At 44.9% G+C, this 25,303-nt stretch overlaps 1 protein-coding gene across 8 annotated transcripts in view; it reads right to left on the bottom strand.

Moving 5' to 3' along the window:
• Positions 1-25,303, bottom strand: part of TNFRSF19 (TNF receptor superfamily member 19) — a 94,239-nt gene that overhangs the window by 57,275 nt on the left and 11,661 nt on the right. For 7 of the 8 annotated variants that reach the window (XM_007074356.3, XM_015540153.2, XM_042982140.1 and 4 more), the window contains exons 2-4: positions 16,678-16,770; positions 14,783-14,893; positions 527-705 (exon numbers count right to left, since the gene is read on the bottom strand). In XM_007074356.3, the coding sequence (XP_007074418.1) occupies positions 527-705; positions 14,783-14,893; positions 16,678-16,746 (359 nt within the window). In that variant the 5' untranslated portion in view covers positions 16,747-16,770. Of the gene's footprint in view, positions 1-526; positions 706-14,782; positions 14,894-15,880; positions 16,154-16,677; positions 16,771-25,303 lie in introns of those variants that run through there. The other variant, XM_042982301.1, reaches the window with a different exon arrangement.

Raw genomic sequence — 25,303 nt, 5'->3', positions numbered from 1 at the left:
GTTCGTTTGTCCACTTGTCCACATTTTCTTTTTCATCGATTTATAGGGAACGCTTTAGGGTCTCGCGACGCTAATCCTTTGTTAGTGTGCTTATTCGCTTTATTTATAACCAGCGCCTGCCACAGTGCACAGCGGGCAAGGATGGAGTCACGACCATGCGACAAATGTGTTCCGCTTCCCATCAGTGTGGGTTCACACTTGGGAGGGAACCAGGGAAAAGCCCGCTTAAAAATAATCCAGGGAGGCCTGGGTGGCTCAGTCGGGGTAAGCGTCTGACTTCCGCTCAGGGCATGATCTCATGGTTCGTGAGTTCGAGCCCTGCGTCGGGCTCTGTGCTGACAGCTCAGAGCCCGTTTCGGATCCTCTGTCCCCTCCCCCCCCCCACCTCCTCTCTGCACCTCTCCTGCTTGTGCTTGCACTCTCTCTCTCTCTCTCTCTCTCTCTCTCAAAAATAAACAAACATTAAAAAAAAAACCTTAAAAAACTTAAGCCAATAATCATGAGGCAAAGAAATCGTGCAACCTACCCTGGCAAGCAGTCCCCGCAGACGGCGTCGCTGGTGACAGAGCAGTTGGCCTTCTGGAAGCGGTTCACCACCGCGCACTCCAGGCACGGCTTGCATTTCTGAAAGCCCCAGTCCTCCTTGAACCGGTGCGGCCGGCATGTCAGGCACCGGGCATCCTCCCCGTAGCCAAAGCCACATTCCTGCAGGGATTCACAAGCACCAGAACGTTATTCAGACGTCGCAAGCCTGAAGAAGACGAAAAAGACGGCGGGGATAAAAGGAAGAGCTGGTCTAATAACTACGGAGTGGGTTTTCCTGGACACAAAGGCAGCTCTTCCGGCAAGTTCAAATGTGTCTCCCGCTGCTAATCATCTCTCTTACTGCATTAAGTATTTTTAGTCATCCACTTTATTCAAGAAGCCACGAGCATTTGCATAAGAAAGGTCCTCCGGGACCCCCCGCTGCTGCATTATGGCCAGTTTATGGCAGAATTATGGCCCTTTCTTCTTCTCCAATTAAGCCAGTCATGTGCATGTTCAGAAACTGAAGTCAGAGAAAAACTCAGACGCTTACTCACTTATCAGGGCAGGAAATACGGACTCTGATAGCAACGGTGATAGTTTCTTTTTTTTTTTTTTCCACTTTTATTCATTTATTTATTTATCTTTTACTATGAAATTTATTGTCAAACTGGTTTCCATACGACAACAGTGATATTTTCAAACCGAGGCTAACCGGGTAAGAAATTTCCTAAGCTGACGATCTGGAAGGTCAACCCAGGAGAGGGCACCTTGAAATGTTCAGCCGTTTATGGTTGTGTGATAGTAGGAAGGGTCCTCCCTATTTCTTAGAAGAATACGGAATTCTTGTTTGGATTCAACCGTGTGACACTAAAGGTCCAAGGATGAGCAGCACACATGGTTCATTTCCACAAGGCCCAGAACCAAATAAATCATAGCCTGCCGTGTAATGCAAATACGATGCAACAACACGAAGAATGGTGTAGACACGTGTTCACGATCGCTTTAAAAATAAGTTATAACACAGAATGAGAAGTACGTGTCCATCTCTTACAAAAGCATTAATAATTAGTGTAATTATTATACTCAGTGACATTGAGTTGGTTAATAATAATCAATAACATCGATTGGGTTACTCTGTGCACATTATCTCATGAATTCGTACTTCTTCCCGATGAGGGAACCACCATCATTATTCCCATTTCATGAATGGGGGTAGGGAGCTTCCCAGAAGGTATGTACCTGAACCCAGGTGACATAGCTAATGTTAGAAGCCGGATTTGAACCTACCCAGTTGAATTCCGGAATCAGATTCCACACCACGACACTGTGGAATCTGTCGGGCACGTTCTCTCTCCGTCTGGAGAGCATACCGAGCAAGCCCACAAACACAGCTCAATGCAGCAGAGGAGAAGAGCCTCACCAATATCTCTTGGCCCCCTCCCCTGAAAACTCTGGATGCAGAATGCAAATCCCCGCTCATTCAAAATGCCCATTTGCCTATAAAACTTACATGCCTAAAATCCTTGATCTGTAGTTACACGCACAGTCAGCTAAGCGGTATTTATCAGTCAAAAACGAAATCAAAACAAACACAAAGGGTAGTGTCCCTGTACTCAATAAGCTACTGAACAAAACATTCAGAATATTTTTGGCTAATAAACTCATTCACGTCTTAGAGGAGCAGTACGTTCCTTCCTCATTTCAGTTACTCAGCCCGCCTTTCAAATGTGAGCCCTGAACATGCACAACAAAGGGTAGGGGACCAAGAAAGCAGAAGGTCAACAACCTTCTTAATCCTTAGTGTCCTAAACCAAGGCACAGACAGAAGGAAAAAAAAAATCTGACTTGAAGAATGGATTCACTAGAGATTATCTTTGGGGGGGGGGGAGAGGGGGATAGTGAAATGATGAGGTGTTTTGAATTTTCGTAATTCTCTGATAATTTACTCTTTGGCAAAAACACATCTATGACTCTGGCAACCAGGAAAACAACAAAGATACGTATTCAAAAAGAATTTCTTGGGGAGTACACTAGGTCTTTGCAGGGAGGTCCCTGCTGGTTTTGGTGCTTTGTACGTGGGCGCTGTGCTTCTGCACGGGGGCAGAAGTGGGTTTTTGCCGAGTACGTTAGTTGCCGAGAGAGCCGAGTGCATCCCAAGGCTCTCTTTCAGTGTAGATGGGAGCCGCCCTGTCACAATCTTCCGGGATCACAGGGTGGTCGGTGTGACATTTGGGTAGGGGCGTGGGGACCTCGCGGTCCACAGGTTCGGCACCGCCACGTCAAAGGTTCACGCAAGAGCCAAGTTTCAAAATCACACTTTGATCCAGGCGGCTGGGACTGGAAGGGTCTCATATACAAGTTACAACCCAACAAAGAAAGAAAGGAAAAAGGAAGAGGGCAGAAGAGGCAAAACAAAGGGAAAGAGAAATGAGAAAGACAAGAAGGTGTCTTAGCTGGGAATACATGAAATGCCGTTTTTCCAGCGAGGCTGATATGGAAGAAAAAGTGTGTCTGATAGTGGAGCCAAAGACACATGAGCTTGAAGGCCAACGCTGCCACTCGTCAGCTAAGCTACTTGGGGAACTCTGATCCTCGGTCGCTACATCTGCGAGAGGGGGTCGGTACTCGCCTGCCCTCCAGGGCTGTTTTGAGGAATAAAAGGGAAAAAAACATAGACAAGCTGTAAATTATAAATCGAGCACAGAGTGAGCGCTCACCAGATAAATGATACCCTTTTAGATTCTCTACGGCCCAACAAACCAACTGTTCTGATTCAAGTATGAAAAAGCCCCACTGGGGACCTTCAGGCTCCAGTGTTTTGCCGGGTTACCAGAAAGACCACTTTCCACCTAAATTATTTTCGTTGAATAAAATAGGTCTAAAACGGAATTAACCGTCTTTTAACAACGGTACGTGGAACACAATTTAGCCGCACCTGCCTGGGTCAAGTGCGTGCGCTGGGTGGGCAGTTTGCGGTTTTAATTCCCCCCCCCCCCCCCCCCGCCGGGCAGTGAACTATCATTCTTGCTCCTGCTGAGAATCTCTGCCTCCAGCAGTTCACTTCCTCTCTCCATCCTGAGAAATGAACTAGACAGACAGCCAAGTGGACGCCAACTTGAAAGAACTACAAGTAGGTGTTTTGACGGGTCTCATCTCTTTTGAAAAACAACAAACACTTTTGAGTCCTGACTGGATTCCAGAGTTTATATGGTACACGGGAACCGTTTTGACCCCGTGTTTCTGCCATATACCATTGTGTGTCATTTACATGTCGTTATACTTCATAGAATGAGGATTTCGTGAAGCTTTTTTTTGGGTCCGTTCTAAAGATTTTATTTAAAAAAAATTTTTTTTAATGCTTATTTATTTCTGAGACAGAGACAGAACATGAATGGGGGAGGGGCAGAGAGAGAGAGGGAGACGCAGAATCCCAAGCAGGCTCCAGGCTCTGAGCTGTCGGCACAGAGCCCGACACGGGGCTCGAACTCACAGACCGCGAGAATGTGACCTGAGCCAAAGTCGGCCGCTCAACCGACTGAGCCACCCGGGTGCCCCAAGATTTTATTTTTTAAGTAATCTCTACGCAGTGTGGGGCTTGAACTGATGAACCCAACATCAAGAGTCGCGTGCCCCAGGGACTGACCCAGCCAGGTGTACCTTTCTAGTCCATTCTATATTGGACCAAATTACATATAGAAAAAACCAACAAAGCCAGGCTCCTAATGCATCATGATTTTGCCTTGTCTGGATATTAATTTACTAGTTCTGCTTAGATTTTATATGTTTAAAAAAAATTTTTTTTTAACGTTTATTTATTTTTGAGACAGAGCGAGACAGAGCATGAACGGGGGAGGGTCAGAGAGAGAGGAAGACACAGAATCTGAAACAGGCTCCAGGCTCTAAGCTGTCAGCACAGAGCCCGACACGGGGCTCGAACTCATGGACTGCGAGATCATGACCTGAGCCGAAGTCGGCCGCTCACCGACTGAGCCACCCAGGCGCCCCTAGATTTTATATGTTTTAGTGGCAACGATAGTAATTTTGGAGTAGATTTAGGTGAGAGGTTGATCACAAAATAATACCTAAATGTACCGAACAGGTACAGTGAACCGTATAGTCTCCTAGGAACCTTTATACAGAGATTGGTTATTTGAAGGAATTCAGTTTAAAATATATTTTCTCTAAAGTATTTGTCATTTTTTGAAAGACAACGTTAAAACACCGACCTAATATTATTTTTAAACTTTTAAAACACGCTTGCACTTCATGATGGTCTAAGGAACTTATAAAGCGATCATTCTGTATTTGAGAGGAATCTGAGAAACTTAACAGAAGACCATGGGGGAAGGGAAGGGGAAAAGCAGTTTCAAACAGAGAGGGAGGCAAACCCATAAGAGACTGAAATACAGAGAACAATCTGAGGGTTGATGGGGGGCCAGGGAAAAATGGGTGACGGGCATTGAAGAGGGCACTTGTTGGGATGAGCACTGGGTGTTGGATGAATCATGGGAAGCTACTTCCGAAGCCAAGAGCACACTGTATACTCTGTACGTTAGCTAACTTGACAATAAATTATACTAAAAAAACAAAACACCAGAAATCTTGAATTAACCAGAAATTCAGAGAAGGTATTTCCGAGGAATTAAGTGATAGCATGGTGTCCATGGCAGCAATCGCTTTTAGAGCTAATTGTCTTATTTCTAAAGCACCATAAACACAGAGACCCTGCAATTATTTGAAATCCAGGCTATAAAGTAAACAGCATATAAACATTAAATTACCCCCAATATAAATGTCTACTTTGATGTTTTTATTTCATTCAGTAAAAGTAGGTGGTTAAAATGCCTTGAAACCTTTCCCATTAAGTTCAATAAATAACTAGCGAGAGAAAAAGGAAAAAGGCCAAACGGCGTAGAGAATGGCCCCCCAGCCTCCTGCCCAGAGTAACACTGCTCAGAGAGCACTGAGACTGTGCCTTTGTAACCCTGTGTCCACTCCCCTAGGGCCAGTGACTGTTGCTGCTGTCTTTTCACCCCTTTTTATGCTGAAAAACTTCCACTGCACACAAGATTTGTATTAAAAAAAAAAAAAAAATCAAACAGTGCACCTTCCTTCCCATCCCTGCTCTCACGTCCCGTTCCCTCCACACAGGCAAACACTGCCACCAGCTCTTGGGAGAACCTCCCGGAAACATCCTAATGTCTTCCGCGTGCGCGCGTGCGTATTTTAACACGCTCTTCCGCAGCTAGTTTTCCAGTTTTCCCCCCTCGGTGGGTCTCGGAGAGCTCTCCGCGTCTGCATATGAAGAGCCCGCCACGGTGCGGCTACAGCTGAATCCCTTCCACCGGAGCCTACTCACCCTGCGCCCCAAGTGCCGGGACGGAGGGGGCAGCCGTGGGCGTCTGCTGAAGTACGCGGGCCCTGGTCAGTGGCCTAATTGTGCAGCGGAGGACGACAGCATGCCATGCTTTGGGCCTTCCCTCCATTACTTTTGGGCAGAAAGGGGGCAACTCCCCTAGGCGTGCGGTTTTCCCCAGCAGGCTAGTATACTACCGCTGGGAATAAAAGAAATGGTAGGAATGGGTTTGTGGTGAGGGAAAACAAAGAGTCCTCAGAGAAGAGAGTAAGCTGGCCGTGCTGACTGGGGTCCCGCTGAGCTTTCTGAGCGGCCTTCACGGGCTCCTGGGAGCTGCCTTCCCAGTTAGGCCCCAACCTCGGGCCTTGTGCTCAACAGCCCGCTGTCTGAGACTCCTGTGCCTGGCGAGCCAGAATCCCCTCCCCTCCCATCTGCTCACCCTCCATACCTGGTCAAATTGCCTCCTGCCCCTCCACCCTCTGGCCACCCTGGCCTGCCTTCAGCAAGAATCCCGTTAGGTCTGCTTTAGCCACAATCCCCTTTCCCCTGATGTTTCCTCTTAGGAATTTTCCGTCCACTGCCCCCCACCTGGCCCCTTGGCTAAAATCCCCTCTTGTCCATGTTGTATTTGGAATTGAGCCCAGTTCTATACTGAGGCCTCTCTTTCCCTATTGCGATAGTTCCTGAGCGAAATCTGTTTTTACGGCTTTCCCCTCTGTCCTGCTGCGGTTCTCCGAAACTTTCCGGGTCACAACTAGAGCTCTCCCTCTCACCATTTCCTTGGAAGGACTACATGTGTGTTTGGTGGGGGAGGATGCGTGGGAGGGGACCGGGACGGGAGTGGGGGCGTTAGTCATCAGCCTGGGTGTCCGCATCAGAGGTACGACGTTTATTTTTATGGAGCGCGGTCTGGCCATTCATATCAATGGTAGAAATGCATTTAGCCTTTAACATAATCCTAGAGTCTTTAGTTTTGAAATTACGACTTGGTACCTTTGAAGAAATACTTACGATGTCCCTGAGTCCCTGGGGAACCTTTTTTATTAATGAGCTTGGAGGTGGGAAAATATACACACAAAGAATAACCCATTAAAAAAAAAATTGCAAATAAATAAACAAACAAATAAAGCATAGCTATAGGAGTCCTACTTATTTCCCCAAATTCTACAATAAGAGAACAATCCCCAGTACCTAACGCCTCCCTCCACCACTCTCTCCCCAGAGCCTCTCAGGGTACGTGGTACTTACGAAGCTTCTTCGCTTGACCAAACTTCAGCCAAGATCCTTGACCTTCCTCTGGGCCCATCTGTGTACCTCCTCACAAAATCCAGCCTTAGCAAATGCTCTGCTCCGTCAGCGGCACCAGAACCACCCACCCTGAACATCTGCTCACGTTCCTCCTCCTCCCTTTGAAGCTCGATCACCCTGGCTTATCATCTCCAGCAGAGAATTGTCACATTTGCGTTGGCCAGGCCCCCCTGCCCCCGGCTGCTTCCCCTCAGCGATCTTCTACCCGCTGCCCCTCGCTCCTTGGCGATCCATTCCCGTGAGCTCATGCTGCATGGGGACGGAGCCCCCTGGCTCCCCCCTCCACTGCAAGATCCCACTGTGGCCGTCCCCCTCCATCCCTAAAGCCTGCCTTGCCATCCTTAAAAAGTGCCACGGAATACCTTCTTCTTTAACAACGCATACCAGGCCGGTGAGTAACACACCAATGTTTGCTGACCAAACAATGGATGAACGAGTATGGTTGAAGGCACCATTTCCTAAGTTGTTGTTGTTTCATTAGTAGTGTCATTATTGCTTTATTGTAGGCAGCGCTAGCCTACAGAGGCCACAGCAGTGTCCCACGTGGTAAGGCCACGTAGACCGTGTGGGCTGGTGCAGGTGGGCGGCGTGGGGTGTGTGTGTGTGTGTGTGTGTGTGTGTGTGTGTGCGCGCGGCTTCCTTATCTTGGTTCCAAGGCAGGAGAAGGGCTGCGTCCAGCTGGGCCATTTCCACCCAAGCTGGCGGCAGCGGGAGCTCTGACACCCTGCCCAATATTTTTAAGCCACATTTGGTGGCTTTCCAGTGGCAAAACGACTCAGAGTAAACAGTCCTCAAATCCCCTTCTCTCTCTTCGCCCTCTGCAAATTCAGCACTTAGCAAAAACACAAGTGGATCCCACCTACACGCTCCAGGAGCAGCTCCCCAGACCAGAGGGGAGACGCTCACAGACCATGGATTGGCTAGGAAGCACATTCGGGGGGCCTCGGGTCAAAAGCACTATTCACTTGGAAAGCAAGCCAGTAAGTTATTAACTTTGGTTCTTTGAACTTTAAAAGCTCAAATCTGGACCGAGAAGAAGTTATTCGTAGAGAAGGTCTAGCACATGCAAATGGATATGACAAATTAGATTTATGTGCCTGGTATTTAGAAATCAGCTTTTTAATTTCCTTTAATAAAACAACACCAAAGACAGTTCCCGCGCCCCCCCCCCACCTCCACCAACTTCCAGTTTATGAAAATCTGTAACTGAGTTTTTTAAAGAAAAATTACAAGCTAGAGCTTGCTAATATCTGCCAAACACCGCTGGGCTCGATTAGGTATAATTAAACAGAAATAAAGTGAGCAACACTGTAATTAAATGGCAGAAATGAATCTTTTTCATGCTTGCAAATTACTCTAATTTTTTTGTGTGCATGTGTGAGTTTCTTCATGGGGATGAAAACAGCTCTCCAAAAAGTAGATGTCTGCAAAAATCGGAAGCCAGGCACGCACCCGTGGGGAGCAAAGTGTGTTGTTGTTTACGAGAATTAATTTTTTCACATTAGCAAAAGTCCTCCCAATAATTGGTTAGAAAAGCTTCCTTTGAAAACCGTGCCAGAAGCTTGAAGACTATTTCAAGCGGTTCGTGCGAAAACTAGTTTCCTGGTTTACTGCTGGGAGGCGATCATGTTAAAAGCACATTGTTGGCAATAATACTCGGTGAGGAGGAGGGGCTGCGGCCGCGCAGATTCTAGACGGTAAGAAGGAAAAGGCTAACGTGGTCACTCGGGGAAAACAAAAGTCATCCTCTCCCACATATCGCCAAGCTGCTTATTTTCGTGAGCCGCAAGGCCAGCCGTGTAGCTCTCCTGTGCACATTCGTGGCTCCAAACGTCCAGCATGTACCGCTTATGCAGCTATGAAAACAACAGTTTGTATTTTTTTGCCTCAGAAATAGGAAGAAGGCATTATCAGTTCTCTTCCTCATAAACTTTTGAAACCTAAGCCCCGTCACGGAAGAGAAAGCGACTGACTATGGTTCCATGGGAGAGCGTCCTCAAAGCCGACCCCGGTCGGCTCCATGGCCTGTCCTACACTTTCCCCAAGACACAGAAAGACTACCCACGAGCCTGCATGACTAAAAAGAACTTGACTGAGTAGCCAGGATGCTTGGGGCTTTCAGGGAAAGAACTGGAAACCAAAAGAGCTAAGGCCGGAAGACAGCTCAGAAGGCACAAGAGGGGGACACAGAGGGCACCACCCGGTGTGAAGAGCCGTAGCCAGGACGCCCATGTGGCCGGACCAAACAGAAGCAGAAGCAGGTGGGTGTTTGGAGAGCAGTGGCCGGGCCCAGGGCTGCTCAGACGAGGAAGGGGAGGAAGGAGGCTGACCAGGAAGGCGGCTCCTGGAATGCACAAGCATGAGGTCCACACGATTTGGAGATCCCTTTGTTTTAGAAGTCGGTCCCGGGCCAGAATTTTGGGAGGAACGTTCACCACTCTAGAGCTGCAGTGTCTAATGTGACAGCCACAACTGCGTGTGGCAAAACTCAAATTTAATCAATTACCACGCAATAAAATGTAAAACCCAGTGCTTCTGGTGACACAAGCCACCTTTCAGGTGTTCATGAATACATTTCAAGTGGCTAGTAACCCCCGTGTTGGCCAGTGGAGACACAGACCATTCCGTCATCGCAGCGAATTCGACCGTAGCACCGTACTCGAGGATTATTCAAAATGAGAAAAAGACCATTACTCCCATGTGGCCCCACCGCCTTCTCCCAGCACATCACTTACTAACGGTGACAATGGACTGATCCACTAACCATCTCTGTGTCTGTTTCCTCATCTATAAGACAGGAGGCGTTATACCCCCTATTTAAGAAATATGTTAAAAGGACTCCAGTAGTGAATATATAAATATCACATAGAACCTGGCTCATTATAATAAACGGTAGCTAATATCTATTGGTTGCATGATACGTATTGCAGAATAACAACTGAAAGCATATTTGAGAGGCAGTGCATATTTGTTACAAGAAATCCTTTTTATGCACATAACCCAAAGTATCCTTCCTGGGTGAAAGGTTAAACTAGGTAATCATTTAAAAAGTGGCTAATTGGGGGCATCTGGTTTCAGTTCAGGTCATGATCTCGTGGTTTGTGAGTTTCAGCCCCACGTTGGACTCTGCACCGACAGGGTGGAGCCTGCTTGGGATTCTCTCTCTCTCTCTCTCTCTCTCTCTCTCTCTCTCTCTCTCTCTCTCTCTCTCTCCCTCCCTCCCTCCCTCCCTCCCTCCCTCCCTCTCTCCCTCCCCCCTTAAAACTTTTTTTAAGTTTTTTTTTATATAAACTTAAAAAAAAGTGGGTAGCAAAGGGAAGGGTCTCAGTCTAAACAAGCAACAATAGTTATTAATGAGCCTGGAGCTTCTGTGCAGACTTCTTACTACCTAATAATTGAAAGGAAGTGAAAAGAGGTCAGAGGAACCACTGACCACACATGACAGGTGTACCAAAAAGCATACTGTCTCCAGGAATGCTATTCCGGTAACTTCCCCCAAACCCAACTACATGTTTTAAATGGCAGAGACCTGACAATGGGAAAGTCAGCCCAGGCATCTTGAGGAAAACAAAAAACAAACCAGAATTGAATGCATTCCAAAGAAAATAATCATTAGGAGTAATAAAGCCACAGATGGAAATATTAACTCTACCTGCTTACCCAGAGTATTTCCAGGCTTCAGATTTAAGACATAAACACGTTTATAACTTGAAGAACCTCATGACCCAGTCTTTTGGTATTTTGGGTAGAGACAAATGATATTAGAAAATGGACATCAAGTTTAAGTTATGTTTACTACAGCAAAACAATTAACTTAATAATGTTAGAATAATAGTTATTTGAAAGCTTTCCTGTCTGGTGAAAATGCACTTTTTTTTTTTTTTTTACCCTTAATGTAAAGAAAACTTTAGTTGTATTATCAGTAATTTGATTCAGCTTTTCTACTTTTTAATAACTCACTTTAAAATATTTACTGTTTATTGGGCATTCAAAATTTCAAGCACCCCAGGTAACCAAAATTTTAACCCTCAGTTAAAAAGCTAACGACTACTGAACTTAGTCATCTCATTACAGATTAACAGGTATCCAAACTTATATTTCGTGAAAGAAGTAAAAAACAATTCAATTATTTATAAATATTTCACTATTTTTTTTTAAAAAAAGCTTACTCTTAGCCAGAAATGTAAAACCTGGACATCATGACTAACCTGTTGAATATATTTGCTAATTTAAGTGATTTATCTGATTTTAATATACTCAGAACTTAATTTTTTTTTCCTCTGAAAGATGTATGTTATTACAGAAGACCTAATCAGGGCAGCCCGGAGAGAAGAAACTGTAAAATCATGAATGGACAGTTTAGAAACTTCTGGCTCCAAGGTGACTGCTTATTAAAAAGTCAAGCTCTTTGTCTTGATTAGTTAACTAGGAAACAAATATATATACTTCCAATGACGTGTTTGACTCCTTTGCTCCCTTAGGCCATAAGCAAGGCTAAGTTGGGAACTTTATTTACTAGGAGCTAAAACCAAGATAAGACACTTGGCAAAATACATAATTTAAAACACACACACACACGCACACACACACACACACACACACACACACACACACACATTCATTAACTTTTATAATACAAGATTTAAGTGTCACTTTTTCTCCCCAAAACTATCTGAGGTTGGCTGACTTGCTCACTCCTTTAGCAAAGGTATACTCTGCCTGCCTGCTAGGAGCTAAGCAGGGGTGGAAGCCAAGGTCAGCTCCAGACGCCTACCTTCAAGGTGGACACCCCAGGCTGTGCAGCGACATGGCGTATACATTTGTAACATTTGTGCACCCGCGTGGGTCTTACCCTAAGTTTTCAGTGACATATTGCCTTTAGTTTTATTCTTTCTCACTCAGTTTGTCCTGGTCGTTTGTAAATGAAGAAAATGATAGTAAATAGTGAAACAGAAATATTAACAAATACACTAAGTAATAAAGGCAGAACTATTCAGATGGCTTCCCTTTGGTTGATTCCAGTGTCAGAGGGTCAAACGCCTATTTCAACACTTGGGGGAAATTACTACCTAGAGAAAAACATTTCCTCTGGAAATCCACGAAAAATTACGAAATAGAAAAACTATCACCAGATCATCTCAGTAGATGGATTATTAAAAAAAAAAAATGAGAGTTGATAGGACCTTCATCCTATTTTTTCAATTAGAAAGTTAGGTGTTTTTAAATAAAAATTTTTAATAAAACAGCTTAGATAAAAATGCTAAAGGGGCGCCTGGGTGGCTCAGTCGGTTAAGCGTCCGACTTCGGCTCGGGTCACGATCTCACGGTTCATGAGTTTAAGCCTCACGTCGGGCTCTGTGCTGACAGCTCGGAGCCTGGAGCCTGCTTCGGATTCTGTGTCTTCTCTCTCTGCCCCTCCCCCATTCATGCTCGCACGCACTCTCTCTCTCTCTCAAAATAAATAAACATTTAAAAAGTTTTTTTTTCATACTAAATAAAAAAAAATTTAGAACTCATAGAACCTTCATCGTCTGGTCTGATTCCCCAGAAATTACTTGGAGGTTATATTTTCTAAATTCAAAGGATGAAGGAAAGGAAGCAGCCTCTCGAAAATGTTTTCTGCGTCTCTCAGCATCTGTGACATTTCACTCAGACTTGCCCAGAGATTTGGGAAAAGAGGAACTTCTGAGGGGTAGCAACTTCATCATCTATTTTCCTCTCAGGCACTGTCTGCATTTGTAACTACGTTACGCACTGATCCCAGACCTTCAGTCGGCTCCAAAGAATCCCTGTCGGCCCAACACAACAAAACGCACCTGAAAATGCACCTTACTACAATCAACAGAGACTGAAAAATACCAGCGGTGGAAATGCTACAGTTAACATAACACAGGATCCGAAGGTCCGCCAGCTTCAATCCAAACGTAAAGGCCCTGGGTACTAAAAGGCACCACTTAACACAACAAGCAGAGGAAAGCCATCCACCGGGAATCAGTTGGGGAACGCATGACATTTTGTTTCCTGCTGGTTGTAGATCATTGGTCAAAACTCTATGCGTGACAAGAGTCCACTTTAAAGGAGGGTAGTCTGTAGGGGAAAAGGACTTCTCTTTGGAACGTCACTCTAAGTAAAAAGAAAAACCTTTTGTTCCTTTTCTGCGAGGAAGACTGATGATTTAGAACAAAATGAGATACCAATTATCCACAACTAGTAACATCTTCAAAAGGTCAGAAAATAAAGCAAATGGATGTTTAGCTCCAAACATGCCCATAAAAGAGGAAGGCAGTGAGAATGTCCACGATTCTGAAATATGCTTCTTAACACACAGTGGTCAGGATGAATATATTTATTTATTTAAAAAAAAATTTTTTTTTAACGTTTATTTATTTTTGAGACAGAGAGAGACAGAGCATGAATGGGGGAGGGTCAGAGAGAGGGAGACACAGAATCTGAAATAGGCTCCAGGCTCTGAGCCGTCAGCACAGAGCCCGACGCGGGGCTCGAACCCACGGACAGTGAGATCGTGACCTGAGCCGAAGTCGGACACTTAGCCGACTGAGCCACCCAGGCGCCCCAAGATGAATATATTTAAAACGATCTTGGGAGTAACATACACCCAACATGGGGAGACTAACAATCATGCACGTTGTCAAAAGAATGTGCAAAACCCTGGTTTGGAAAGTAACTGCTGCCATGGGACGTGGTTACTGTAGGTGCTGCTTTTGGACCAGCAATGGGAATATTCATTTTAAGAAAAAGAAGGTCCAGTAAGAGAAGGTATCACTAGCATTTTCTCCTATCACTCCTTTATTTTTAAATCTTTAGTAAACATTGATTCTTTTTAATTAATGCAAATACACCTTAATCATTCTATTCTTTCAATGAAATACAATAACACAAATTACATAAAACATGTATTAAATTCTAATTATTGGAACCTACTTCCTTTATCTCAGTAAGACATATGAATCAAAGGTATTGGAAAGAGAACTGTGCAATCTTTGGCTAAAGTAACATAGGGACGGGCGCCTGGGTGGCTCAGTCAGGTAAGCATCTGACTCTGGATTTCGGCTCAGGTCATGATCTCACGATTTGTGAGATTGAGCCCCGAGTCGGGCTCTGTGCTGACATCACGGAGCCTCCTTGGGATTCTCTCTCTCCCTCTTTCTCTTTGCCCCTCCCCTGCTCATCAGCTCTTTCTCAAAATAAATAAACTAAAAATAAAAGTAAATGTTTATTTATTTTTGAGACAGAGAGAGAGACAGAGTGTGAGCCAGGGAGGGGCAGAGAGAGGAGGAGACACAGAATCCGAAGCAGCCTCCAGGCTCTGAGCCATCAGCACAGAGCCCAACGCGGGGCTTGATCTCAGGAGCCATGAGATCATAACCTGAGCTGAAGTCGGATGATTAACCCACTGAGCCACCAGATGCACCCCCCCCCCCACAAAATTAAAAAAAGAAAGTAACCTAACAATCCAAGAATTATCTCATGGTGTCAAATCTTCACTAGTAATTAACTAAAAGAATCTAGCCAGAAAGAATGTATTTTAAAAACACAGATCTACCCCTTTTCCATGCATCCGATACCTACCTTAGACAGCTCCATGCCTGGCCCACATTGCTTGCAGAGAACGCAATTTCCAGACCCATCTCTGTATTCTTGCTGTCTACAGTCTCCTGTTTCGCAAATCACTCTACATACCTGAAAAAAAAAAAAAAAAGTTTCCCAAACGTTATATTTTTTTATTTTTGAGAAAGAGAGAGAGAGAGACAGAGGGTGAGCGGGAGACGGGGAGAGAGAGGGAGACAGAGAATCGGAAGCAGGCTCCAGGCTCTGAACTGTCGGCCCAGAGCCCGATGCAAGGCTCAAACCTACAGATCGTGAGACCATGACCTGAGCTGAAGTCGGACACCTGAGTCAGCCAGGTGCCTCCCAAAAACGTTATTTTAAAGTAAGTTCATCACATTTTTTTTTTGCAAGAAAGCAGCAACATTATCAGTGTTATTCATATAAGCACTGAATGTCAATGTTAATGCGGAGTGAGGCCGATTTAATTTTCACTTTAGGAAGAAAAATCACTTTCTGAACAAGTCAGTGGACAAATAAATCAATAAACCTGATTCTCCTCTGTATTCCCTGAATGAGGTCTTTTTTTTTTTTTTTTTTAATGAATGGCCTATTCCCTTTTCTAAGTAAGAAGCACTGGGCAAGCAGACTGTTGCTCTGTAGAATGCCTGTCACACACAGGGGTATCGGAAATTGTTTTTGATGGTTGTAATAATGAGCCATTATTTAGTACAAACTGCCTCCACCTTGACACGAGAGTGTCTACAATGATGTCCTGCAACTAACTGAATAAAATCAAAGCCTGAACCTCTTGAGCAGGCAGAAGGGGAGGATTCAAGGCAGAGTTCAGCACTAGAAAATGATCTGGGGCTAACGGCCTAATAATATCTTCCCGCCTCTCTTAACTCCCCTTGACTACCCATCTTAAGGAGTCTGATTTTATTTAAGAGAGGTACGAGACTCCATTCCACCACAAAGAGACTGCAATGGCTTTGCGAAAGAAATTCCACGACCTCCCTCCTAGACCAGTCATTCGAACGTTTAACAGCCCCAACTGAAAGAAAGGAAATTTTCCTTGCCATACCTGAACCTCAGAATCCAATGTGACCCATTTCCCCTTACTTTGTCTTTCAAGAAGACTTCAGGTACCGTCTTCAGGGTAAATAAGTCTTTTCACATTTGCAGGTGATGATCCTATCTCCAGATTTAATGAATTTCAATTCTTGTGAACATCTTATAGGTCCTTTGCGTCAAGTTTTCAAACATTAAAACTCTCCAACTGTCTTTAATCCTTTTTGGGACCAAGAAGGATATAAGTAACCGTATAAAAATAACAGCTCTTTTAAAAGTCAATTCTAGTGTCTTCACACACCATGGAAGTCACGAACTCCAATTAGAATCTGGTCTCGTCAGGGTCTAGGGTGTATTGTAGAGGCATCTGCCTATAAACCCAAGGGAGCACCATTGTCATTGGTTATAAGTTACGCTGTGATTTTATTGCTTCATCTAAATGTAGTAAAATAATTTTAGGGGCGCCTGGGTAGCTCAGTCTGTTAAGTGTCCGACTCTTGGTTTCGGCTCAGGTCATGATCTCACGGTTCTGTGAATTCGAGCCCCTCCGGGGGTTCCTCCGTGCTGACAGTGCATGCAGAGGCTGCTTGGGATTCTCTGTCCCCTCCCCGACTCACCCTGTCTCTGTCTCAAAATAAATAAATCAACTTAAAAGAAGAAAATAATTGTAACCATCAGTACAAATGTCAAGACTCGGCAGCAATCTTTGCTTCTTAATTACATGTGACGTTGATAAAATACAATTTGAAGGAAAAATTGAAAAGATGGCCCTGGAAAAACAAAACAGTTTCAATACAATTTATAGCGATTCTTTCCCACATTCTTATGAAAGTAAAGACTTGACTTACCAAATAGGCCAGTAAAACCACAACGGTGCGGAATGCCCTCTCTTGTCCCAGGTGCGCTTTGAAAGTCATGGCTCCCTTTTGTTGAAGAGTTTTCTAAAAGACAAGAAGATCTAGTTAACCGGAATAACACTGGTCACCGTGTTCTTGTATTTACTCTAGAATGTTTACCGTTAATAGATATACTAGGTAATACTATTTATGTTTTAAAGGAAATCGCTCTGTAAAAGATACACAGACAAACAATAGGTAAGCCTTTAACAATTTCGGTTGGGAGAATGAAAGCTTTGTCCTTCTGAAATTGGTCCAAAATTCTTTCTGGCTCTGAATTCCTGGGCTATCCGTGACTTTATTTTCTTCTTTTTTTAAAAAAAGATCTTATTTTTTGAAGTAGTCTTTACATCCAATGTGGGGTTCGCGTTTAAAACCCCAAGATCAAGAGCCGCGTGCTCTACTGACGGAGCCAACCGGGAGCCCCCACACATGCCTTTATTTTCTACCCAGGCCTCGACAGTGTCCAAACTACTCCACCCAGCAGAGAGGTATATCCAAACAGCGACTATATAAACCTCCATGGAGATGGGTTTGGTCAGTGCCAAGAGGGGAATAATAGCGGTAAAACAACAGTAAACATGTGCCAACCACTCTCCGCCAGGGACCGTCTCCAGCGCATTAGCTCGTTTACCTTCCGAAGTACTCCAGAAGGGAGATACCGTCATTATCCCCGCTTTAGGGATGGGGAAACTGAGGCTCAGAGAGGGCTGGATCACACCGCACTAGGCCACGCTGCCAGTAAGAGGCAGGGCAGGGCGCACACCCAGGTGGGTTGGCTCGCGTGTCCCTGCGTCACTATCCTCGGCGACACAGTCACGACGCTTGGACGGTGGGGCTTCAGCTCCACTAAGAGGCCGATACGGCCAATGTCTGGCATGCGTGAGTTCCTCCGCCAACCAGTACAGTGAAGGTGATCTCCGGGCAGAAAAATAAGCATTTGTTTTAAAACACCTAAAAATCATTCACAAGTGATGAAATTGGAGGCAGTTGCCTTTCAACAAAAGGTAAACCAGACCTCTTCATCTTTGCGAGAAAGGACCTAAAATGTAGCAACAAACAGGGTTGCCTTTTTTACAGGTCCACACAACGTCAAGAGAAGAGATTTATGTTTTTTTAAAAAAAGAAGAAGTGAACATTCAGCTGGCAGCTCCATCCATCAGGTAGAGAAACAAGGGTTCAGTTTCCCTTCCAAGTGGAATCTTCTAAAACTAACAGACACCCAGAGCAGACAATCAGGCCACTTAGAAAGAAATCAGAGCAGGGGCGCTTGGGCGGCTCACTCGGTGAAGCATCGACTTCAGCTCAGGTCACGATCTCACGGTCCGTGGGTTCGAGCCCCGCGTCGGGCTCTGTGCTGACCGCTCGGAGCCTGGAGCCTGCTTCGGATTCTGTGTCTCCCTCTCGCTCTACCCCTCCCATGCTTGCACTCTGTCTCTGTCTCTCTCTCTCTCAAAAATGAACATCAATTAAAAAAAAGAAACAGACAAACAAACCAGGGCAGAGAACCAGAACTGTGGGCCAAAGACCTCAAGAAAGACAGTAACGATAACAACAAAGGAAGTGGAGCGGGGCCGGGCGGGTGGTTGTGTCACTGCTGGCCAAGCAGCCAGCCAGGGGTGAGCCTGAACAAGCCGGGACAGCAACAACCCACAAGGTCACTCCAGTCGCCTGAGTAGGTCCAAGTATCGGGGCAATAAGGAATCATTTACACGTTTGCTGAATGAATGACCCATTCTGAGCGAATTCCAAGTGTTGTGGGGTGTTTTTGTTTGTTTGTTCGCTTTTGCTTTTCTAGCTTTTTGGTCACATCTTTTTTCCTCCTTGCATATCTCAGAATGACCCAGCAATTACCCAACCATGCGGCTTCCTGCTTGTACAGACACAGGATTGGGATGAGATAAACTCACATTCCCTAAAAAGTATGCTTCAGGTTATCTCTTTTTCGACATGGTCCTGATTGTTAAAAATGTGCTAATTTTTAAAAGTAGTAGCATAAAATCCGTATGGATTTAGCTAATATGGAAAAGAGGGTATAAATACCCGTGCATTTACACAAAACATGAGAAAAAAAGAGATTGACAGAGTCAGAGTACAGCACAATCAGGCAACTGGTCTGGACAGATCGCTATACTGGGATACCGTACCCACTGCTGGGGACGGAACACAAATACTTAGCATCTTCCGGCCGCGGCCATCACTACCATGCGCACCAAGTGAGAAGTCATGGCAATATGATTCAGAAGATACACCTGTTTTATGTACAAAAATAAATGAGCCAGGGGCGCCCGGGTGGCTCGGTCGGTTAAGCGTCTGACTTCGGCTCAGGTCATGATCTCACGGTTCGTGGGTTCGACCCCCACGTTGGGCTCTGTGCTGGCAGCTCGGAGCCTGGAGCCGGCTTCGGATTCTGTGTCTCCCTCTCTCTCTCTGCCCCTCCCCCACTCATGCGCGCGCGCTCTCTCTCTCTCTCTCTCTCTCTCTCATAAATAAATAAACTTAAAAAAAGTTTAAAAAAATAATAAAGGAGCCAGGATACCATCAACGGTTAGGTTCCTTCATATCGTGGCATCCTGGCTGAACGTTTTCCCGTTTCCTAAAACTTCTTTGTAGTGTAAGTATTTCATTGTTCATGAAGTAAATGAAAAAAATACATGTATAATGTTCTTCGGGCAAAAAGATAAACTGCAGAGTCCTGCTTGAAAAGTCTACAAATTAAAAGAAGTGACGAGATAAAAATCACATAAACACTATTAAGGAAAAAGCAAAATTAAATACAGTACTATGATTTGTGCCTCAGAAAGACAGATTTTTTTTTTTTTTAGATTTTTTTAAGGTAGAAACTGAATGGAACTATAGCCTATGTGCTGACTTGTGTTATTCTCCCAACACATATGCTAAATTGAATAGCTTGAGTGGGTTTACATTTGCAAATTATCCTTTAAACTCCTCTGCCTGGACCTAGGCCCTTACAGTCTCACCTGCTGGCCTGCCCGCCTGGTCACTGCTCTCATGCCCCTCTGGCTGTGCCACAGCCCAACAGCCACGCTCTTCCTGAACGCCCGTGGTCTTGCCCTGTCGCACAGACTGTAACTTTGGTCTTGAGAGACGTCCCCCCTCAATCCCTCCGAGAACCAGGTCAACTGTCGCCCTGCTGAGATGCTGTCCACGAGCAAGCACACTGAAGAGATCTGCTCCCTGTGGCCCTAGAGGCCTTTCTTGCCTCCATGCACAGTACTGATCGTATGGCCTAGCAGTTATGCTTATTTTCGCTCACCAGATTGTATGTTCCTTGAAAATAGGGAGCACGCATCATTACTCTCTGTAATTCCGGTGTATTCCGGTGCCTAGAATACTGCCTGGCACACACAGGCACACAAATGTTTGCTGGATTAAATGCGTGGAGAAGCACAAAACGATGAATGTGTTGTGGAAAACAGGTGAGAGTTGGTTGCACATATTCTGGGGTGAACGAGAATAAACATTCCATCTCAGATATATCTTATTACTATCTCATAATGGGTATTAAGTGCGTTGTACTAGAAGGCAGGACTGAAGGAGGATTTTTCTCTCTAAAAATCCTAATTCACTTTAAAAAATGTGAGCAGTTTTGTTTTTTTTTTTTTTTCCTAGGTTTCCAGGAGCTAGAGATTGAAATGTGCTGTTGGACTATGTCACTTCTCTTTTCTGTGACTTCTCTCTTAGCTTGGCTTTTTTATACCAAGGGGCTGGGAAATAATTTTGACTGGGTCGACTGTTCTGACGGCATTTGGGATGATCTAAAATCCAGGTTCAAACAGTTTTCTGCACGTAAGCCCGACACGGGTAAAAACACCCTGGTCTTAGGGGAAACTGTCAAGGGAAAATGGCAACCAGAACGCGTGGGTTTTCAGTCCCGTTTCTTAGCGATGTCACTTTGAAACTACATAGCCATGAAGACAGAACCTATCTCACAGGGGAGTTGTGGGGATTACCTGAGATGATGTTTATAAAGCGCTTAGCCCAGCACCTAAAACAGAACAGACGCTTAATGGATGACTGGGGCTGATGTCATTACTACCGCAGTTGTTCCTGCCAAGGTCACTCATTAGCGTGTGAACTTGGACAAGTTACTCAATCTGAGTCTCAGTTTCCTCATCTCTACATAGGGCACAGTGACAACACCTCCTGAACTTCCTGTGAGTTTAACAGCACTTAAAAAGCACTTCCGGGGAAAGTTCATTGACACAAACTTTCTAGTAAGTGCTGCATCGGTGTTAGCGATGATTACTATTGTCGATGACGTTATTATTGGAGGCCATATGATCCAATGCGTGTGACAGTTCTTGAAGACCGTAACCTGGTAGACAGGCAGGAGACATTATTCAGATGGCCACAGTCCGGTGGCTGGTGATGCTTTAGATCTCTAGACCCACGGGTCTGCAGAAAACATTCAAACACTAAGAATCAATTCAAAGTCTGCACTAAGCACTTATATGTTGAGGGTTGCGGTAAGGCTTTACGAAAAGTACAATTTTTTCCCTTACTCCCACACTGTAAAGTAGATATTTATTCCCACCCGACATGAGAGAAGACCAGGGGTCAAGGACACGTGATAGGAAGGTGAAAACCGAATCGAGTTCACGCCTGGTAACTCCAAAGCGAGGCTCGCGGCCACCCTGCCAGGTCGACTCAGGGTTGGATCATCATACGCCGTGGCACCCAATGGTCATTTGGCACAGTAGGAGTGCCTGAGCAAAACTGATCAACAAAAGCAAAACTATATAACCAAATAACACATGTAACGATGTACTCATTTATTCAGCACGCTTTGATTAAACGGTTATCAGGTGCTTGAAAGGAGGCAATATCAGGTTGGGGCAGGACAGTACAAAGGTGCACTTTGAGGAAGCTCATAGCTTAGCAGGGGTGGGGACGTCTCCTAAGCACCCTTTAGTCTAGCCTGGCAAAGGGCTGTTTGGAAACAAACAATTTAGCTGGTAAGGTGTTATAAGTGTGACTCTGCACTTCCCGGGATAAAGCGAAATACCTTGTGAGATGCTTCGGCGTTCATAAAAAGAAGGAAAACGTAACAAAATAACAAGTGTTCAAAGAATGATATTTAAAATAAAAACAAGGCAATAAAAAGGTATTTACTGAAACGGCTTTTAGCTTCTGAGCATTCGGGGTCTGGCCCAGACAGAAAACGACTTCAGTGTTCTGCTTATTTGGAGATGACTTATCAGCCACGAAACATACAAATTACCGGGATCATGGGTTTTCACAGTTTGCCGAAACGGTCCAGACCAGATAGCGCCTACTAACCACCAAGCCCCCATTCTCGCAAAACGTGTGCAGAGAAACTGGCTGTCGCTAAGCGATGAGGAAAAGCCTAATGACGCCTGGTTTACTGTATTCGAGGCGTCTGGCCCTTCTGCCCCACCGGCTGCATCAACAGCACCCAACAGAGCGGCAGCGCTGGGAGACCCGGGCAAGCGGAACAGAAGGCACAGGCCCCTCAGGGGCAGAGCTGGCAGACGTCGTGCTCGGCGGCACAGAAGGGGCTGCTTATCCAGTCAAGCTGCTCGGCCTGTTCCTTCGAACGAAGGGTAACTCACACGATATGTCCTAGCTGGCCAGCCGCTAACGGGGGCAGCTCCAAGGGGCGCGGCAACACACAGGCCCTCTGCTTCCTTGTCCAGATCACGGAAACCTACGCTGCTGTGTCCTCAGGCCAAGAAACCAGGCCCCCAGCAGCTGTTCACAGGAGCCCGCTAGAGAGGAGCAGTTATGGGCGCCACCTCCCATCGGCCGGGCAGACCACCGGATCCCAAACCACGGCAGCCGTCTCCACCTGCAGCTGGCTCCGTGACCGCCCCTCTTTTGTCTTGGGTCCTTCCTACGTGTCCCGTGACTCTATCCGCCACACCTGGCCCACAATCTGTCAAAGTTCTTCTGGGCTCTCCCTGAATCTGGAATGACACCTCTCCTTCGTGCTTCCCTGGCACCGCCCCTGCACCCTGGGTTCCTCTCCGCCCCGCAGCATAATTACCCGGTTAGTCCACTCTCTCTGCAGCCCGATGTAGTTCTTATTTTGTTTTTTGATTGTTTATTTATTTTTTGAGAGACAGAGAGAGAGACAGAGTATGAGCAGGGGAGGGGCAGAGAGAGAGAGACACACACACAGAATCCCAAGCAGGCTCCAGGCTCCGAGCTGTCAGCACAGAGCCCAATGCGGGCCTCGAACCCACCAGCTGTGAGATCATGACCCGAGCCAAAGTCAGACCCTTAACTGACTGAGCCATCCAGGCGCCCCTAATTTTTTAAAATAAGTTTCCAATATCAAAAATAAAGAATTCTCTTGAAAAACCAGAAAATCTGGCAACCATGAGTCCCACATCAAGGCAGCACGAGCTAGAGCTGAGCTATCAGTTGTCCCTCATGCAGAACATATACGTCCTAGCGCCCCAGTCTCCACCACTCCCTAATGCACACTGAGAACCCTCCCTTCACTTCAGCACCAACCAACCCATTTGAGTTTACCACCAATTATGGTTTGAGGACTTAATGGCAAGGTTAACTGATTTCGCTGTAGAACTCTAACCCAAAATATGTGCCCAGTACACACTGAATGAATGGAGAAATTCACTAATTAGCTATAACCTTTTAGCTCTTATGATTGTTAGAAGGACTAAAACATTATGTGTTGAAAATATGTGCAGCTGTAACTTGAGATCAAAATATAAATTGCTTTGGTAGAACACGATTCAGTTCAGGACCCCACTTCTTGAATATCGTGCTATCATATTAACAAAGATCACTAACAAAGAATCTGGTATTTATTTTTCTAGTGTTAACAATCCATTAACTCTCTCTGAGAATGACCTTTATTTTTTGTCTTACGAATGACCAGAATGCACGCATTTCAGACTAATTCGAATAACCTGGATATTTTTTCCAGAATAAATTAATTTTAGTTTTTTATCCTTTTACGGTTATTTGATTTATTATCCAACATACAGTGCCCGCAATAGGTAACAGTTTTCATCTCATAAAACTGTATTACCATTATGTAATAAGGCTACATTCAACTCATACGTTTTTCCAATATGCAATAAACTGAAATATTTTTTTAAAAAATCAACATTAAAGTAAACTGGCAGGCTTACAATTTATAAAAATCAGCTTTGAAATAAAGCCAGTGCTATGCATACGGCCTTTTTAATGGTGGACCATAATCATAAATGGCTTAGAAATAAGGTCAGTCCCAGATGCCGAGAGAATAAAAACTAGTTAGCAATGTAGGGTACGGCTATTTCCAAGCAGGACAGTGACCCCGGCCTCTGGCCTCCTCCCACCTTAGCCCTCCATTGCCTGACGTTCTGAAAACCATTCTTCCTACATCATACGGTGGGCAGCCTCTTTGCAGCCTAGGAAGCCTCACAAGGCATGCGGTAATAAGGATATACATATTGTTGTTGGCTGGGAAATGAGAAAGATTTCCCTTTTTCAGATCATGAAATAGTTTCTACTAAAAACTCCACAAGCTTCACAACGTTCTGTTGCCAAACACAATACCTTCAATTCCCCCAAAGTTCAAAAACATTAGGGGCCACTCACTGTCAAGGCTTCTACAATAATTTTTTTTTTTTTTAAGAACTTAACCCAGGACAGGGTTTTTGAAGATGAATTCTTTTGGTTTCTCTGAGTTGTGGACTCTCTCATCTTTGCCTTAGGAAAATCACGGTCAGGGTTCTCGAGAAATGTGGCATACTGTAACTAGGGCACCTCCCCCCACCTCACTGCAATTCATAAATGTTTTTCTGTCTCAAAATGCAAATAGAACAACGGTAGCATGAAGGAGTGTGGGGGCCTCAAAGGCCGACACGGCGTATCTTCAGAGAACTGCGCACAGCCATTTCTAAAACACAGCTGTTTCAATTTTTATTTTAGAAGTCTGGATCGGTTCCAAAGCTTCTCTTTGAAACATTCGAAGGGTTCTTTTCCAGTATAAGTGGCGTCCATTCTTTTAGATCTCCTCGTGTTAAACCTATCCAAGCCCACTGAAGAGTGGCTCCACAATATTTAATCTCCAGATACACAACTTCCTTTGTTTTACCTAATTGCTGATGGGTGCCTGTTCTCTTTGTAAAGCCCAGGTTTTAAAACTTCAGTTTGAAAGGTACATATTCTGTGATGTGTGGACTAAAAGATAGCCCGATACTGTTTAAACATCTTACTTTTAAATGTAAACATTTTAGGTGGATGAAATACAATGCATGAACTCACTGCTCAACGTAAATCACGAAAAGAAACTGTGTTCACACTGCTTTACTGTTGTTTCTTCAGTTAGAAAGTTACTCTAAAAAGGCTACGAACGTTTCATAATAATCAGCTGCCATGAGACAAATGTACTTCACTGTTGAACCGCTCCTGGCTCTTATCACATAAGCAGCTGTCTATTTATTTGGAGTGTACATTTATTCAAGGTGGGTATTCTTATTCAACCTGTCATCAACAGAGATAGGGTATGTTGGCCTTTCCCCGAATTTTAAATGCTTGACTTTAAATATTGACTCGGCAGATTTGAAAGGACTTG

The sequence above is a fragment of the Panthera tigris genome, chromosome A1 (assembly GCF_018350195.1).
Source record: "Panthera tigris isolate Pti1 chromosome A1, P.tigris_Pti1_mat1.1, whole genome shotgun sequence".
Taxonomy (NCBI): Eukaryota; Metazoa; Chordata; class Mammalia; order Carnivora; family Felidae; genus Panthera; species Panthera tigris.
The sequence above is the reverse complement of the archived record's forward strand: the minus strand, read 5'-3'. Positions and strand labels throughout refer to the sequence as shown.